General features: G+C 41.2%; 1 protein-coding gene across 2 annotated transcripts; it reads left to right on the top strand.

Annotated features, from left to right (window-relative positions):
* Positions 1-104: 104 nt before the first annotated feature.
* txndc16 (thioredoxin domain containing 16) lies at positions 105-11094 on the top strand. 2 transcript variants are annotated; one of them, XR_003833733.1, is made up of 20 exons: positions 105-649; positions 983-1163; positions 1417-1499; positions 1615-1688; positions 1780-1854; positions 2138-2259; positions 2426-2516; positions 2712-2880; positions 3169-3338; positions 3483-3543; positions 3711-3840; positions 3944-4090; positions 4187-4246; positions 4770-4965; positions 5586-5722; positions 6403-6487; positions 6658-6799; positions 7885-8034; positions 8234-8424; positions 10829-10965. XR_003833733.1 is itself a non-coding variant. In XM_029452015.1 (20 exons), exons 2-20 carry the CDS (start codon positions 1010-1012, stop codon positions 11047-11049), a joined length of 2496 nt encoding a protein of 831 aa, XP_029307875.1. In that variant the 5' UTR covers positions 108-649; positions 983-1009; the 3' UTR covers positions 11050-11094. The 2 variants fall into 2 exon arrangements, 1 of the variants encoding a protein (XP_029307875.1); XM_029452015.1 differs by having other exon boundaries at positions 108-649; positions 7885-8072; positions 10829-11094.
* Positions 11095-16758: the final 5664 nt, after the last annotated feature.

The raw sequence follows: 16758 nt of genomic DNA, 5'->3' as shown, positions 1-16758 counted from the left end.
TTGGTTCAATGATGCACGTGGGCGTCCCTCGCACAGGCATAAAAACAACTTGCAGACGTTTACGTCAAGTTACTGAGCAATAACCAACTTTTTGCAGTTGCCTTCAAAATAAAAGCAAAAGTGTTTGTGTCCACACATTTGGAACTGTAAAACAGTTGTAGTATCATCGGCTACATATTCTTACAGTATAATTTTCGTGTTTATCATACAAGTGGTATGAACTACTCAAAAGCTCCGTAACAAATTTGTCAGTCAAGGATTTTTATTTTAAAACGATAACAGGAAATACCTTTTAAAACAATGACACTTGGCAAAATATGGAGCGTCATTGTCTCAATGTACATTTTTCAAATTTCACTTTGCAGCTTGGTTAAAAATAACCTCGCATAATTGCTTTCTCGGTGGCCTAACGGTACATCTCCCACGGACATAAGCCAACATGTATCTTTTAATTTGACAGGGGTTTACGTTAGCTAGCCACATATAGCCACGGATGAACCTAGGCTTCTAACAAGCCTAGCTAAAGAACTAGCTAACTACAATTAGCGTCATAATGTCTTCATCTACTTTCACCACGGTGTTCACTGTGGTTTATAACGTTTGTGCCACTTGGAAAGACAAAAGTTGAACCCCTCCTCGACTTTCTCAGGTAACTGTTAGCATCTTTGTTGTCACTGCTTATACTGTATGTTCCAGTTGCATTTAACGGACCAACAATTATGAACCAATCATAAAAACCATAGTGCAGGTCGTATGAAATAATAGTGAGTGTTCATATTGTTACCCCTCCTTGGTTTGTTTGTGGTCATTTTCAGCATGTAGACCTATTCACAGCAGACATTTTGACTTGTCACAGTACAGCTGTATTTAATTAAAAAAAAGTCTTTATGCGCTGCCAACATTATTCTTATCTGTTTATTCCTCTATGTTGATAACAATTCTGCATCTCCTAGTGCTATAACAATGATGTTTCCCCCTACAGAGAGCCCAACAGAGCCTGTCCTCCGTGATGTGGCTGTGCATTGCTGTTTTCCTGCTGTGGATGAGGTCAGGAGGATGCTCAGAGAAGGCCAACACATCAGAACTAATAGAATACACAGCTGCAGACTTCTATGAGAAATTGCATTCTGGGAAGATGATGTTTATCTATTTCGAACATCACGGTAGGTTACGCAGACACGTCTCAGGTTTACATGTAGCTACTTCCTAGACATTTGATTTGACCGATTTGAAGGTTATTCAATGCTGAAAAGAGGCGAGATATATATGTATTACTGTTAGTAAATGATGTGGTTATAGATTAGAGGTAATGACTTAAGAAAATATGTGAAGAAGACTGATAGGAGTCCTTCAGTCTGTCATGTCAGAAAAGATCCAGGGACGTATTTAGCGATAACAGTATTTCTCTGTCTCTAGTCTCTCCAACCATCTCCCTCTTCTTGGTGGAGTTGGAGAAGTCTGCTGACGCTCTGCAGGATTATGGGGTACTGGTTGGAAAGGTAAATGCATTTCTCTCAGTCTAATGTGCGCCGTCTGTCATACAAGTTGACATTAAAGCTCAAAGTTTTAATTAACTTCAATATGGTCAGTCTCTTTCTTGTTCTTTCTGTTTAGGTTAACTGCAATAAAGAGCTGGTTCAGGCATACTGCACGGAAGAAAGGGAGCGTCACACAGCGTTTCTGTTCAGGTGGGGTGTGGAGCCACAGAACACATGCACGTACTTGGTGCATTGTAGTGGCATTTTCTTTAATCTCTCTCTGCCTATGTTCTTCTGCCAGGGCTGGTAAGGAGTTCTTGGGTTTCGATCTGGACACTGTGTTTGACGTCAACTCTATAGTCTCTGAAGTCCTGTTGTAAGTACTCCCTCAGTTATAATGCACAGTTGTGTGAGGCATTAACTTCCAGTTCTTATTGTGTGTTAAAGGGACAGTTCACCCCAAAATCAAAAATACATAAATTCCCTCTTACCTGTATTTATCAATCTAGATTGTTTTGTTGTGAGTTGCAGAGTGTTGGAGAAACTGTTCTCTGTCTCCAGGCTTGGAGCTCAGAGTATTGAATATAGAATAACACCAGTTTTCTCCTTTTTAAGATGTACTTGACAGTTGGGCTTTTGTTTCTGTCTTTCTCTTCCAGTGCCATTCTGCGTGAAGAGGTGAAGTACGTCCACACAGACACTGACCTGCTGGCCATGGAGAAGGCAGCCAGAGGGAAGAAGGACATCGTGCTGGGTTACGTGCGCAGTCTGGGAACACAAGGTATGGAAAAGAAGGAGAGGATTGATATATACGAGAGCGAAGTGTCAGTGATGGAGATGACTGATTAACTGAGTCGTGGATCGTCCTGTGAAAGGTGACTCCTGATGCAGACACAGAGTGACTGATCAAATGAATTGTTTTGTTTCTGCTGATTGTGTTACGTAAGAGCACAGATCGATGATGGAGACAGCGTATGTGTACGGATCCAAATACCAGTTCATCCTCATTACTGGAGGCCCCGTTTTGAAGCACTTAGGGTAGGTTCTTTTTTTTATACTTCTGTTTTCTCTGATGTGAATCAAAAGCCTTCGCAGTCCCCACATTGTGTTTCATAAAGGTGGCTGAGAAAAGCGGGGAATTGTGAAGTCTGAAACCTAACCTGGAAGGATTCATGGAGTATTTTATACGCGAAAATGATTCATCGTGTGTCTCCGTCTCCATCTGGTTTCCAGTGTTGATGAGTTGTCCCACTCGTCTCAAGTGTGGTTCCTCCACTGCAGAGCTCACAGTGGGCTCACGACCTCCCTGAGCTCTGAGCGCTGCCCTCTGACCCGTATGAGGAAACCTCTGTCCACCCTCAGCCTGCACTCCTTCCTGCAGCTCATGGAGGCTCCACTAGTGGTAAGTAGGATAGAAACCACTGTGGGATACGTAGCAAAGATCACATTACTCCACATTACAGCAGCAGTTCACACAGTCATCGTCAGTTAGATACTTTTACTGATTCTTCTTTTAAACAAAAGAAGGGCCTGTCTGGGAAATATACACTTTCCACTTCTCCCAAATTGTAATTCAATTTTACAGTTGTATTATATTATAAAGATTTCCTAAATGATATCTTACCAGTCCTCTATAGTGAATATAATGTATTTATTTGTACATAATTATATAATGCGTCTCCACTGCCAGTCTGAGGTTTACGACGACCCCTCCTCGGTCCAGCCCCCTCAGTTCCCCTACCAGCTGACCCCCCAGGTCTTCCTGTTCTCTCGTCCTGCAACCAAGCAGCAAGACCTGGACACGGCCACCACTCTGGCCTGGAGGCTCCGGGGCCTCGCCCTGCTGGTGCTCGTACACAGGTACATATATGAGCATTGATCTGAAAACATCAGCATTAGTGGGAGTTTTATTTTTATGTAATGATTTCGTTGCGAGGTAACGCATCACACATGCTGTATTTTTTTATTTATTGTATGTGTGTGTGTGTGTGTGTGTGTGTTCAGGCAGAGTCCTGCAGTGAAAACCTCCGGAGAATATAACGCTGCTTACAGGCTGCCTGAGAAGGTATGATGGCCGCATACATACAAAATATGACAACTCTTTATTTTTACCCATGTGTGTTTTACGTGTGTGTGTGTGTGTGTGTGTGTGTGTGTGTGTGTGTGTGTGTGTGTGTGTGTGTGTGTGTGTGTGTGTGTGTGTGTGTGTGTGTGTGTGTGTGTGTGTCCAAGAGTTCAGAGGTGAAATATTTGACCTTACACGACCATGATGAGGTGTTGGAGCTCTTCACAAATCAAGAGGAAGAGGACGAAGAGGAGGACGAGGGGTGGCTGGAGGACGAGGAGGTGGATTCACATTTTAGTAAGTGTCTGATGGTGAAACGGAGAGAACAAGAGAGAGCAGTTAAACACGAGCGAAGGCGAGGTGTATCTGTGTGTTAATGTGTTTCTGTGTTTGTCTCCAGCCAAGCTGGACGATGAAATTGCTGCGTCTGTCTACGAGAACCGAGGCAACTTTCCGGACATGGACTCAATTACCCAACTGACCTCTGACAACTTCCACACGGCAGTAACTCAAAGCAGCCTGACAGTGGCGCTCTTCTACCTCAAATGTAAGCCACACTCTTCCAATTGTTCTGGCAAGGAGGGAATTAAAAGTTAAAATACATGTGGATGGAATTAATTGTAGTTTCTGCTTCCACCACCAGGGGATGCTGTTTCCATGGCTTTCCTCAACTCCTTCATTGAAGTCTCAGAGAGACTTGCAGGTAAACAGGAGGGTTTTGAAAGTTTGGCCTGGAAAGTCCTTGAGAAGGTGTGGGAACCCTGAAATGATTAAATGAGTTAGTGTGTTTTATTAAATCAACGTTCTTTAATGAGTATAACTCGTCAGTGCGGCCAGTGTTGTTTTTGAAAGACTGAACAAGTATGAATTAAAGCAGAATATTTCATCAGATAAAAGTTATGAATTCTCTTTCTTTAATAAATGTCGACTTTTGGACTACAACGCTCTGGACTTATTAGAGATGTTTGGAGTCAGAAACAAGCCTCAGCAGCCAGCACTGGAATCTAATTCTACAAATAGTATAATACTAATAATAATAATAATAATAATATAATAATAATAATAATAATAATAATAGCGTTACTACTATAATATTAGAAGATTTAACAACATGATGATTCTCAGGCCAGTTCTGGAGTTGTAGGAGATGCCCTTGAGACGATGTGTCATCTTGACCTCTTCATGACTTGAATCTTCATGTTTGCCTGATTATTAAATCTCTTCAGATTCTGAGGTCCAGATGAGCACGGTCGACTGTGGAGAGTGGACTGACCTCTGTGCTGCTCAGCCCGGCAGATCCCTCCCGATCCCATTCCAGCCAATCACAGCCTTCCCCAGCGTCCTGCTGCTTCGCCCCCAGGAGTCGGCGCGGCATTACAGAGGCATGCTGGGTAGTGAGGCGCTGCATCGCTTCATAATGCTGTGAGTTTAGTAAGAATCCACAGACATTAATATGTCTTTGAAATTATTTTGGAATCAGGAGTTGAATTACATCATATGAAATGATAACATTCTGCTAAGGGCTCCATTCAATCCATATTATGAAGAGTATTGTTAGACTATGAACACTAAAACGAAACAAATCACCAACATTTTAAGCAGAAAGTTCCTCAGTATTAAATCAAATATGCACATTTTTATTACTTGACCATTTTAAAGGGGACGTTTTAAACATCCAGTAAAGTTCCCTCATCATGGGGGAAGTACTACTCAGTGAGTACACTGTGAACCCAATAACGAGCGACTCTGAGGGAGAGAGAATCACCCTGATGATGTCACAGTGATGTCATCTCGGTTATTTCCACTTGGCCCTGGACACGACAAACGGAAAGTTACAAAAGTTAAAAACAAGAACGTGGAGATAAAAAGATTCAGACATCTACAAGACAGTGGTGGCCTAATGAATGAGTTGCATCATGGGAAATGTAGGATCCACTGTTTTTGAAAGTCAAAATAAACTTTAATGTCCCTGAAGGGATGTTTGTCTTGGTCACATGAAACAGAAGGAGCAATATCTGTGTATTTGTCTCTCCTTTACCCAGGAGCCACCCAGATTCTCCCGTGCTACTGTCTACCAAAGAGGAAGTGACATCATTCCTTCAGGAAGTGCCTCACCCGGAGCTAGCAGGCTACAATCCTGACCGAGTGCTGGGACTGTTTAAGACGCAAGCACACGCAGGTGGGAGGCTGTCGTTGTGTTTGTTGGTGGGAATTGGTACAGATCCTCGCAAAACAATCCCACCATGATCATTTAAATTTATATTTTTCAATAATAATGATGCAAAAATGATCGTTCCCGCCAATATCGTGAATCATATCTTAAGTGCAACATCAGTCAAAGAAATCACAGGTAAATATCTTTTCCAAATCATTCAGCCGTATTTGGTGAGGAAAACAATGGTTCATGTTCTGAAGTAATCTACCAAGAATGTGTGCTTGCACGTATTTGATTGGCCACCGTGGTGCCTTGCTGGAAGTCGGCATGTTGTGCAAATTGAGGCATATTTAGTTATTTTCCTTCCCGCGCTGGCGCCCCACGGAGCTGCGTTTTCCACACGGGGTTAAAGTCATGTCTGGAACATGTCATCTAGTGCAACAGTGTGGCTCACAACAATAGAGCTCTTTGGCACAGAGGAAGAAGATACATCAGGTTATTCATGTTAAAGTATTCATTGTTACTTTTGTTCTTCAACAAGAGAAGTATGGAATATCTCCGGCCTTATGCGACTTGGAAGTGAAAAGAAAGAATTTGAATGAAACACTCGATAGGCCACGTCGCTTAAGAAATACCTCTGACTGACTGACCTGTCCAACGCCAGCAACATCGTGTCATGATGCAGTGATGATCTGTCCCACCAGGTGTGCCACTGTTTACTGAAGCCGCAAAGTCGCTGAGAGGAGAGGTGCTGACTGCACTGCTGACACATGGGCTGGCAGAGAAATGGTAACGGCTCTAAACTCTGTCCTCCGTTCCTCTTCCAAGGTTAACCCTTCCAGTTTGAAGTTGTAATAAAGGATGAGGTGGAGAGATTTGTTTTTAAGGGGTATAAACCACTCAGGAAGTCAAAGCAATCGTTAGAAAATGATCTTAATACTTTCATGTGTGCTGTGCAGGGCGGGAGAGCACGCCGTGGTGCTTCCTGCAGTGTTGGTGTTTCCATCTTGGAGGACTCGCACTCCTCCCTCCACGCTGCCCGTGTCCACCTCTGCTGAAGAGCTGCTGTCACACATCCACTCTGCACTGCTGCATCCACTGGTAAAGCAAACCATGTTCTCATTCGTCTCTCTGCGCTATAAAGACATGTTTGCGTTGGGAAATACTAAACAAAGTTACTTTACAAACGTCTGATTCAGAGTTGAAACAAAGCCCAAATCCTCAATCCAAATGTCTCTCAACCCTGAAATCTCATGAAATGAAATGAAATAGGCGTACATAAACGATTTGCGCGGAACTTCTTGGGAGTTTGTGAAAGCCGAGATGGAATCATTCACAGTATGTCACAGATAACCAACTCCATATGTGGAGAGTTTACATTCGCTCATTTAAACAAATATATGATGTGGAAACGGCAATGTTGCTCGGCAAGACGAGTCCAGCTCTCCCTTTGAGTGTTGATGATGCTGTTTTGCACGCCTGAATTTGTCTCCCGAGCTTTGGTGCTGTGAAGGTAAATAGTAGAAGAGTAATAGCCAAGTTTGGAGATTTCAAATTGTGCTAAGGAAACTCCTTTTATTGTATTATCCTTCTATTCTTATTGGATTTGTTGCACTTTGGATGAAAAGTCAGAATAACAGATTGTCCCTTTAGGTGGCGCTGTTGTCTTTGTTTATGATCAAGACTGGAATGCAGCTGGTTCTGACAAGTATACGGTTACAAGCTGAATTTATACGACTTTCATACAAGAAATGCAATAAAAATGCTTTACAATAAGGGAAAGTAGAGATATGATGAACATACAAACATAGAAAATATAACACACTTGATAAAAGTAAAATCAGTTACTATTTTTGCAGCATGCTCATATACACCAATAAACACTGCAGCAGCATTAAAATATCTACATTCTCTTCTACTGTATTGGCCTCGCCTTTATGAAAGAAGGGCGGTGTAATCAGTAAACTAATGGCGACCTCTTACATGCTTTGTGCTGACACTCACAGGTTTGATGCCTCAACAGCTCAGTGTAGCCTCTGCAGTAAACGGCAGAAAGCACTGATGTGTAAATCTGAGATATTTAGCAGAAACGTTGGCTTTGTGCTGACTGTTACTTTCTACGCTGTCGTGGGAATCGCTGGAATAACTCGCACATTTGAACTCTTTATCTCTGTTTTCTCCACCAGCCTGAGCTGACGGTGGAAAACCTGCCGTCCTTCCTCTCCCTGGGTAAAGCCCTCCTCCTCCTCTTTGTGGGAGAGGAGGAGGACGAGATCGGGCGGAGGCAGAACCAGGCGCTGGTGGAGGAGATGAGAGGAGTGGTGGAGTTGGGAGGGGTGAGGATGCAGCGATACTTGGCCTGCTGGATCCACCTGTATGTATCTCAATCCATGTTCTCCATCAGTCCTTCAGCCGAACTACTACATTGGATGTTTTGCTCCATCCATCATGTACACAGACAAAAACACCACATTTTATCTGGATTTGATATAATATTGTATGTGAATAGATTTATTTTGTTGATGTGTGTTCCAGTGGTCGTACTCCAGCTGGTATGTCTGTCCTGGGGGCATACCTGGGCTCCATGCCCCCCCTCCCTGCTCTGGTCCTCAGTCATTTGCCCTCTGGATGTGAGATCTATCAGTACCCCCCCAACACGCCCATACTGGCCTCCTCTGTGCTGCAGTGGCTGCAGAGGATCGAGGACGGCGCTGAGTCAGCAGCAGGTAAGGAGGAGAAGAAGAATAAGACAACAGGGTGGGAAAGTATGTACAGTAATATGATAGAAGTGCAACATTGAACCCACCACAAGCCCAAAGCTGTATGCAACAGTACGGCCTGTTGTATTAACCAGTGTTCAAGCTAATATGTTATAAATCAAGCAAAATAAATAAAGTGACCGTACACAGAACAACAACAAATCTTTGGCAGAGTTGCGTTCAGGAAAGCTTAACAATCTGTAACCAAAAGCCAGCAAGGAAGGAAAAAACCTTTTTTCTGTATCATTTCCCCTCACTGTTCCCTCTAATAGCTCTCTAAAATAACTATAACTCACCATTAAGACCCTTTTAGTGCCTGCTGTTGAAATGATGTCTGCATCTGGATGTGTTTTCATCTGTAATGAATAATGAAATTAGGCTCTCACATTTACACCTGGTGTTAGCACTCTGTCTGCATCGTGAACAAGTTAGAATTTCTCCGCATCGTTTACAAAGTGAGCCGGCAACACTGAACGCAGACGTGGCACGCAGCTCGGACTCACAGTAAGTTTCTTTTGCAATAAGAGGTCGTCATTTCTCAAGCAGCAGGAGTCGAGAGGATGACGTTTTTAACTGCAGCGATGACTCCGCTCTGCGCGGTGATTACCTACTTACGTGCAGCGGTTAGACTACCTGCAGGGACGACTTTCCAACACAGTGCAGTTACGTTTCCACCACGATGACTCCGGCCAGCATAATGTCTGCTGCGTACATAAGATATCCAGGTACAGATATTATTTAAGTAACAGATTTAGAAGTGGGGGGGTCACTGTGACACATTCTAGTGGCGTTTAAACCTGACCTATGCACCTTTTATAGTTTCGGTTTCTTTGTATTGATCTACACTTTCTCTCATTCTATGTTGTAAAGTCATAAGATAAGTGAAACTGCTAAATGCCTTAAATGCAAAGTGTATGTGAGATATCAGAAGACGCAGATTAAAGTCTCTGATGATTTGTCTAAACCCATTAGACGAATACATTAAGGACATGTCATGAAATAAATGTGGATAATGTGATTTCATGAACTTTTAGCAGACGGGATAAAAAGGGGGTGAGGGAGGTTATATTACCGATGAGATAAAAGCAAGAAGGAAATGATAAAACAGATGGAAATGTGGAGTCCCATGTCTGCCCTCTTCTCCTGCAGCATGTCTCCTTTATTGAGGCACACGTATAAAGCCACACGCTCTATAAAGCTTAAAGGCCGACTAGTTGATGATAAAACTGCCTTGTGGCTTCCCTGTCGGAGGAATGTGATGAGGCTTTGAGCCGTCCAGAGCCATTAAAGCTGTTTCACATGATCAGCGGTGAAACGGCTCTGCGCTGGCTGTGCCGTCGTTCCTTATTGAGAGAGCGGTGCGCCGCGCCAAGGGTAGCGCTTCCGCTTAGTTGGGCGAAATGACCACCGAGCGCTGTGCTCAAAGTTCAGGTTATTTCACCTTTGACCTCAATTGCCGCTGACCTTTCAAAGCGCAACCAATGAGATAACATCTGTATGAAGCAGGGGAGGTAACCATAGAAACAAAATTAACTAGCTGCCTTCACCGCGAGGCTCTGCGCCCAGGTGAAGGCAGCTTAACCCTTGATCTGTTGAACTCTGCGGTTCCTGCGGGTGAGGGCCGAGATAAGACTACGGTCACGCTGCGACTCGTCTCCATCCTTCCGCACATTCCTTCCATTCTCCAACGGTGACTCCCCACCTGCAGCCTTTAGACACGCAGACTGGCTTTAAGACTCCAAGGTTTCCTCGTCAGGAAGTTTCCAAAACTTTTCTTTTGATTGGAAATGTATACCTAGTGTTGGGCTCTCTGAAGTTTACCGTTCAAAACGTACTTTTCAATTCGCCTAATATGGGTTTTTAAAGACTCACTCACTTTCTTCATTTTTGGAAGTTATAGAAAGTGTTATGTTGAATGCTTTGTAAATGTTGGAGTCAGGGTTATTTTAACTAACTTAAGGAGCGACGCGTTTTACTGCAGTCGGAACACTATGGAGGCCCAAAGTGCTTTATAGGTGCATTAGATTAAAGGCCAGTATCATTTTAAATACTGTATCATATTGAACATTATAATTATTAGAACTGCAACGAACAGGCGACTGAAAAATGGACGGAAAGGTAATAGCCAACTGTTTTGATAATTGATTAATCGTTTATGAAGTTTTTCATGCAAGAATGACAGAAATATGCTGTTTTTAGTGTCTGAAAAATGGACATTTCCTGCTTTTCTCTGTTTTCTTTGGGTTCTGGACTGACGAAACTAAAACATCATCTTGGACTTTGAGAAACTGGGATTGACACTTTTTTTTGACACTAATCGTTATTTGCAGCCCTAATAAATAAAGATCTTTGTCTTGGTCTGTCTCTATAGGGATGTTGGGCGAGGATAGCTGGCCCCCCGCTGTCGAGTTCCTTGACTTCCTGAAAATAATGGATATGCAGGAACCCGACTCCGCCCAGCAGCAAACTCCTGAAGAGGAAGAGGAGGAGGAGGAGGAGGAAGAGGGGAATAAGGAAGAAGATGAGGTGGTAGAAAAAGCGGCGGATTCCTCCCGCAGCTCTCCTGACAATAATCCACACTCTGAACTGTAACAGAGCAGGACGCTAAGTCATTGATTAAACATGTTTTTCTATTCATTCTGGGCTTTTTCTAATATTATTTACTGCATTTATCATCGGATTATTGAATTCATAATTGAGATTCATTCTTTCGGTCTGAAGAGATCTAGCAAAGAAGACACGTAATGCAACACAGTAATACAGTTAAAGCTGGGTTTTATATGATTTGACAAACTGGCATTCTGTAGGTGTTTGCTGAAAAGTTAATTTTTGTCTTTCTTTTTCCTTCAGTTTAGCTTTAACCACAGCAAGTTCTGAACCCGAGGGAGGTAGTTAAGCACCAAGCTGGTTGTGGTTTCTCAAAATAATTTATTTGAAAAGGTTGCACACAAACAATCTAATCAACAACGACATGCTTCCAGTGGCAGTAAGCCAACATCCTAATATATATGATCAGAACGGCTCTTATCTTTTTTCTGCAGTTATTCCAAGGCAGTAAGCTTACAGCTGTTACCACATCTGCCTTTCCTCTTATGAAATAACACCATGCGTGGAAATTGCAATGACATTAGGTGAAGGATATTTAGGTCATGAAGTTATTCTGACGTTATTTTTTCCATCATTCCCCCTCCTGTACCGTAATGACCGTGGCATCACGGGATGCCTGTGTAATTTTTCCCGGCAGTTGAGCTGCAGAACAAAGGAGGTGGTATAGGTCACTGGATGGGTCCTTTTCAATTATTACGGCGGTTTCTGATGTTGTTTCTGGGACCTTGAGTTGTTTGAATCAATGAGTCTCTCAGTTAAAAGGGAACATCCATCCTAAACCATGTACTGAAGGATCTGAAAGGCTCTTGTGGTTTAGAGAAGATTTTCTTTTGAACTCGTGCAAATCTTCATCTTAAATTTTTGTCCAATTACTGACATTATGATCCAGGAACTGGCAGTTTAGTTTGTAAAATGGTGTTTGATGCTGTAAGTGCTTGCTTTATCATACATAAGATAAAGAAATAGAGAGTAAACTGGAATTAGAATATTTGACATAACGGGCACAATACAGAAAACACTTCAGCTTTAATTACATTTAATGTTCAACAATCCCAACTTTTAATAACTTATAATAATATATGTATAAATTACATTACATTAAAAAATGATTAACAAATAAATACAAAACTGTAACTTAAATACTTTCTCAAACGTGCGAAACAGCGCCCCTCTTGGTTGTAACGGTAGGTGCATGTTAGCCAGTGTGTGTGGTTAAAAGACGACATTGCACCCTAACAGGAGTCTGCAAGAGAGACACCAGGTGATGCTGATTAAAAACAAAGTGTTAAACTCGATGCGGTCACTGTCATGGCACTGCGAAACTGGAGGAGGACAAATAACGTCTTTAAGGAAGTGAAGTGTGAACCGGCCTCAGGAGGAACCAAAAACATGTTAGTTGTATTTGAATTAAACAAGTGTGAGAGTTGGTAAGTTTAGAAGTGTTGGTATTAATATATCTGGTCTTTTTTTTGTAAGGCTAAGCTAGTTAGCTAGCAGCCATGGAGAGAGGAGAAGAGCAGTCCTGCCAACAAACAACTGTCAACATGGTTACTTCATTTAAATAAAAGAAAGGACGTCACATAACGTGAGTCAGATACACCCTGTCTGTCTGTCTGTCTGTCTGTCTGTTGTTGGTCTATTGCTAGCCTTGCTAACCTAGCTTATTTCTTTCCTAATGGTTAATGGTTGTGGGCTTCCTGTGTGTCCTTAACTCCTTGTTGTGTTGTTATGGACGTTTGATACTGTACTTATTTGAATTTTCTTATATATAATATTTTCCCAGTTTAATATTTAATGGTTGTTCAGTCACCTCTTGACTGACAGTTTGAAGCCTGTGCAGAATGTCTGTTAGCTTTAATAACTAACTAGCATACTGTAATTGTTCAATAACAAGCATATAGATAAGAGTGTAAGTTATGTATTTGATACACGCATTGATCATTTTGTATGTGAAGATGCACTTTAGTACTCATCCGTACCTGCTTCAGACTATAAGCCTTGTAGTGCTGTGGATATATATATATATATATATATATATATATATATATATATATATATATATATATATATATATATATATATATATATATATATATATATATTTTTTTTTTTTTTTTTTTTTTTATGCAAATGCAATATGTAAGAAACATGTGTAAGTCATGTATCTATGATATGTGCATTGTTTCTTTTTGATGTGAACTTAAATCTGCTGTCTAAAAGTTTACTCCTTTAAAGAGTGTATGGTTTGTTGTATTACACCACAATGGATTGATCCTACAAAACTGAATATCTTAATTTAGCACGTAGTTTCAGAATTGATTTAACTGGCCCCTCTAAAAGTATAACTGGCCCCATCTGGCCCCTAGGATTTATGTTGGCCACTGCCATCAATACTGCATTTAACTGCAGCTGTGAGATGGAAACAATATCAAATTATTTAAGTTTGTCTTGACTTATTCTGGCTGAAAATCCACTCTAAAATTACAGATTGTCTTACTTACGGGTGATGTTAAGAATATGTAAAACCATTTAATTGGAAATGCATTGCAAAAGGCCAAAACAACTGACAGAAAGCTGCCCTTAAATAGCAAATGCTTCCTGTCTCAGAGTGGAATTCACCTCCAAGTCAGTGTTCAGTTCACTTTGCGTTCAGTGTCAAAGCTGTTGTGAGCAGAGCAGAACAACATGAATAAAAGCCAAGGTAAAGCCACAGATGGCTGGGTTTCACCGTACAGTTTGGGTTTTCCAGTGGAGCCAGCAGTGGCTGAATGAGCGAAAACCGAAAAAGAAGCTCTGCACTAAAGACTTTTATCTAAAGTGTCATAATGTTAAGATTTTGGCCTTTATTTATTTGATCTGTTTGCATGTGGTTCTGTGTTTAGTTGTTAATTTAAAGGTTTGATTAAAATGGTAAACAATAGTAACTGTATTTTTTTTGTTTGTAATAAACAAAATGCAGAAAAACAAGGCTTTTATGAAAACACTGCATGAAAAATTGCTTAGCAACACACAAAACATTTCTAATTGCTAAATTAGGCTAAAATAGAAGGCTTAGAGTGATACTAAATGAAGAGCCATTTTGGAGCCGTAAGACCTGGCTCTTCTAAGGGAGCCAAGCCAAAAGAGCCGAATCTTTGAAAAGAGCTGGACCTCCCATCACTAGTATGAACGGTCTGACTCGTTACCATGGGAACCTAAATAAAAACATGCATGCCACGCTCACACAACGTGTCCAGTGTGAAAAGGGCCTGGCCGCGGAGAGAAAATGACTACGCTAATAACATGATAACCAATCATGGTATTGTTTTTGTTGTGCGCTATTATTTATACTTAACTAACAATATCGAAAGTTTGAACACTGCTTCGTCTCCCCAGACAGAACCCCCCTAGTGATATTGGTCTAGAACCGCCACTGTCCACCAGTATTAACAGCAGACAGTGATTTACAAACCTGTAGCTCTTGTCTCCTCATGAAGTACATGTAGTCTGACACTAGATGGAGCCAGAGACTCTGCTGGAGGATGTGTGTACTTATATGTGCTTCATGCTGATCACAAGGCCCGTAGGATGAACTTCTAATGTACAGCTTTGTCTTTGTTATTATGGAGCAGGATCAGGGATTTAAATATATAACAATGTAATTGTTACCTCTCATATGTTGGAAAATGCTCACCTGCTGTAATCTGTATCTGTGATAACATTGAGCCGCTGATTCCAGGGAAGGCTGTTAGCATTGAGAAATGGCCACTCTGGCAGGGGATCAAAGGCTGGTTTGCAGGATGGGAGTTGCATGGTGAGCCATCGTCTGCTTTGCAATTGTCTGCAGTGGTTGTGTGTGTCCGTGCGTGTGTGTGCGCATAAGTGTTCACTTTGTTTGGGGCAAGGGCCCAAGAAATGAAATGTTGCATAAATTCTGAGCGTCGACAGAAAACAGACTTTATTTGTACCCTTTTTGCTTGATTCACACCTTGAATCCAGAGAATTTCTTCTCATTTAAAAATAACATTTTTAGAAATGTGTCATGATCCTATTTGTTCATGTGAAGCACCAGGATGGATGTTTCATTAGAAAGACGTGAAGACCTTAAATGTTCGTTGGCGTTGCAGATTAACACAGTTAATGAAAAATGTTTATAGGAAAAGAAGACATTAGGCAGGTTGTCGACTATATAATATATAATAAATAATAAATAAAGTGCAGTTTGAAGATAACAAAGAAATTCTGAAGACGCATTTGTATCTTTTGAAATAAACATTGTGTTCTGAACCAAAGACGTTTTTGCAAGATGGATGAATAATGAATGCATTTATTATTGAATACAACACACAGAGCAAAAATTGTTCTAATTCAAAAGATCTATTTATTATAAAAAAAGCTGCGTACAAATATGTACTAAATGTGGGAGAAACCGGAGCACCCGGAGGAAACCCAAACAGCCATGGGGAGAACAGAAGCGTTAACTCCTAGAACCCCCAGAGTGCACTATGATAAATCAACCTCAAAACACCTGGGATTATGTCAAATACATTTGTAACTAGCTAAATATAGTTAAAATATAGAAACTATAACAAAAATAGACAAAATATACTAAACAAAGCAATTCTTTTAGCGTCCTATTTTTACAAATGAAATTCATATATGCATGCTAATATTTTTATAATAAACAAGAACAAATTGAGCCTACTTCAGATGTTTTTGAGATTGATTTACCTACTTCTGTAATGGTAATTTTTTATCTTGTCTTGTACTGTCCTATTCTTCATATGCTCACCTTTATGTTTGTCCTACTTACAGCGATTGGGACCAGAGCACACTCTGGTCATGTCCCCCTTGTCTCTCTTGTATGTCTAGATGTGTCAGTCTGTATCTCTTGCATCTCTAGATGTGTCAGTCTGTATCTCTTGCATCTCTAGATGTGTCAGTTTGTATCTCTTGCATCTCTAGATGTGTCAGTTTGTATCTCTTGCATCTCCAGATGTGTCAGCTTGTATCTCTTGCATCTCCAGATGTGTCAGCTTGCATCTCTAGATGTGTCAGTCTGTATGTCTTGCATCTCTAGATGTGCCAGCTTGTATCTCTTGCATCTCTAGATGTGCCAGCTTGTATCTCTTGTATCTCTAGATGTGTCAGTTTGTATCTCTTGCATCTCTAGATGTGCCAGCTTGTATCTCTTGTATCTCTAGATGTGCCAGCTTGTATCTCTTGTATCTCTTGCATCTCTAGATGTGTCAGTTTGTATCTCTTGCATCTCTTGCATCTCCAGATGTGTCAGCTTGTATCTCTTGCATCTCTAGATGTGTCAGTTTGTATCTCTTGTATCTCTAGATGTGCCAGCTTGTATCTCTTGCATCTCCAGATGTGTCAGCTTGTATCTCTTGCATCTCTAGATGTGTCAGTCTGTATGTCTTGCATCTCTAGATGTGCCAGCTTGTATCTCTTGCATCTCTAGATGTGCCAGCTTGTATCTCTAGATGTGTCAGTTTTGTATCTCTTGTATCTCTAGATGTGTCAGTTTGTATCTCTTGTATCTCTAGATGTGTCAGCTTGTATCTCTTGTATCTCTAGATGTGTCAGCTTGTATCTCTTGTATCTCTAGATGTGTCAGTTTGTATCTCTTGTATCTCTAGATGTGCGTAGTTACAGACAATCGGCTGATTGTCTGTAAACATTGTCACCCACTTGGTGACAATTGTA

The sequence above is a fragment of the Cottoperca gobio genome, chromosome 2 (assembly GCF_900634415.1).
Source record: "Cottoperca gobio chromosome 2, fCotGob3.1, whole genome shotgun sequence".
Lineage (NCBI taxonomy): Eukaryota > Metazoa > Chordata > Actinopteri > Perciformes > Bovichtidae > Cottoperca > Cottoperca gobio.
This window is presented reverse-complemented; position numbering and strand designations above follow the sequence as displayed.

Coding starts and splice junctions, on each gene's coding strand:
- txndc16 (XM_029452015.1), top strand. CDS start 1,010: ATGTGGCTGTGCATTGCTGTTTTCCTGCTGTGGATGAGGTCAGGAGGA. Junction 2,881..3,168: donor TCATGGAGGCTCCACTAGTG/GTAAGTAGGATA, acceptor CTCCACTGCCAG/TCTGAGGTTTACGACGACCC. Junction 4,091..4,186: donor GGCGCTCTTCTACCTCAAAT/GTAAGCCACACT, acceptor TTCCACCACCAG/GGGATGCTGTTTCCATGGCT.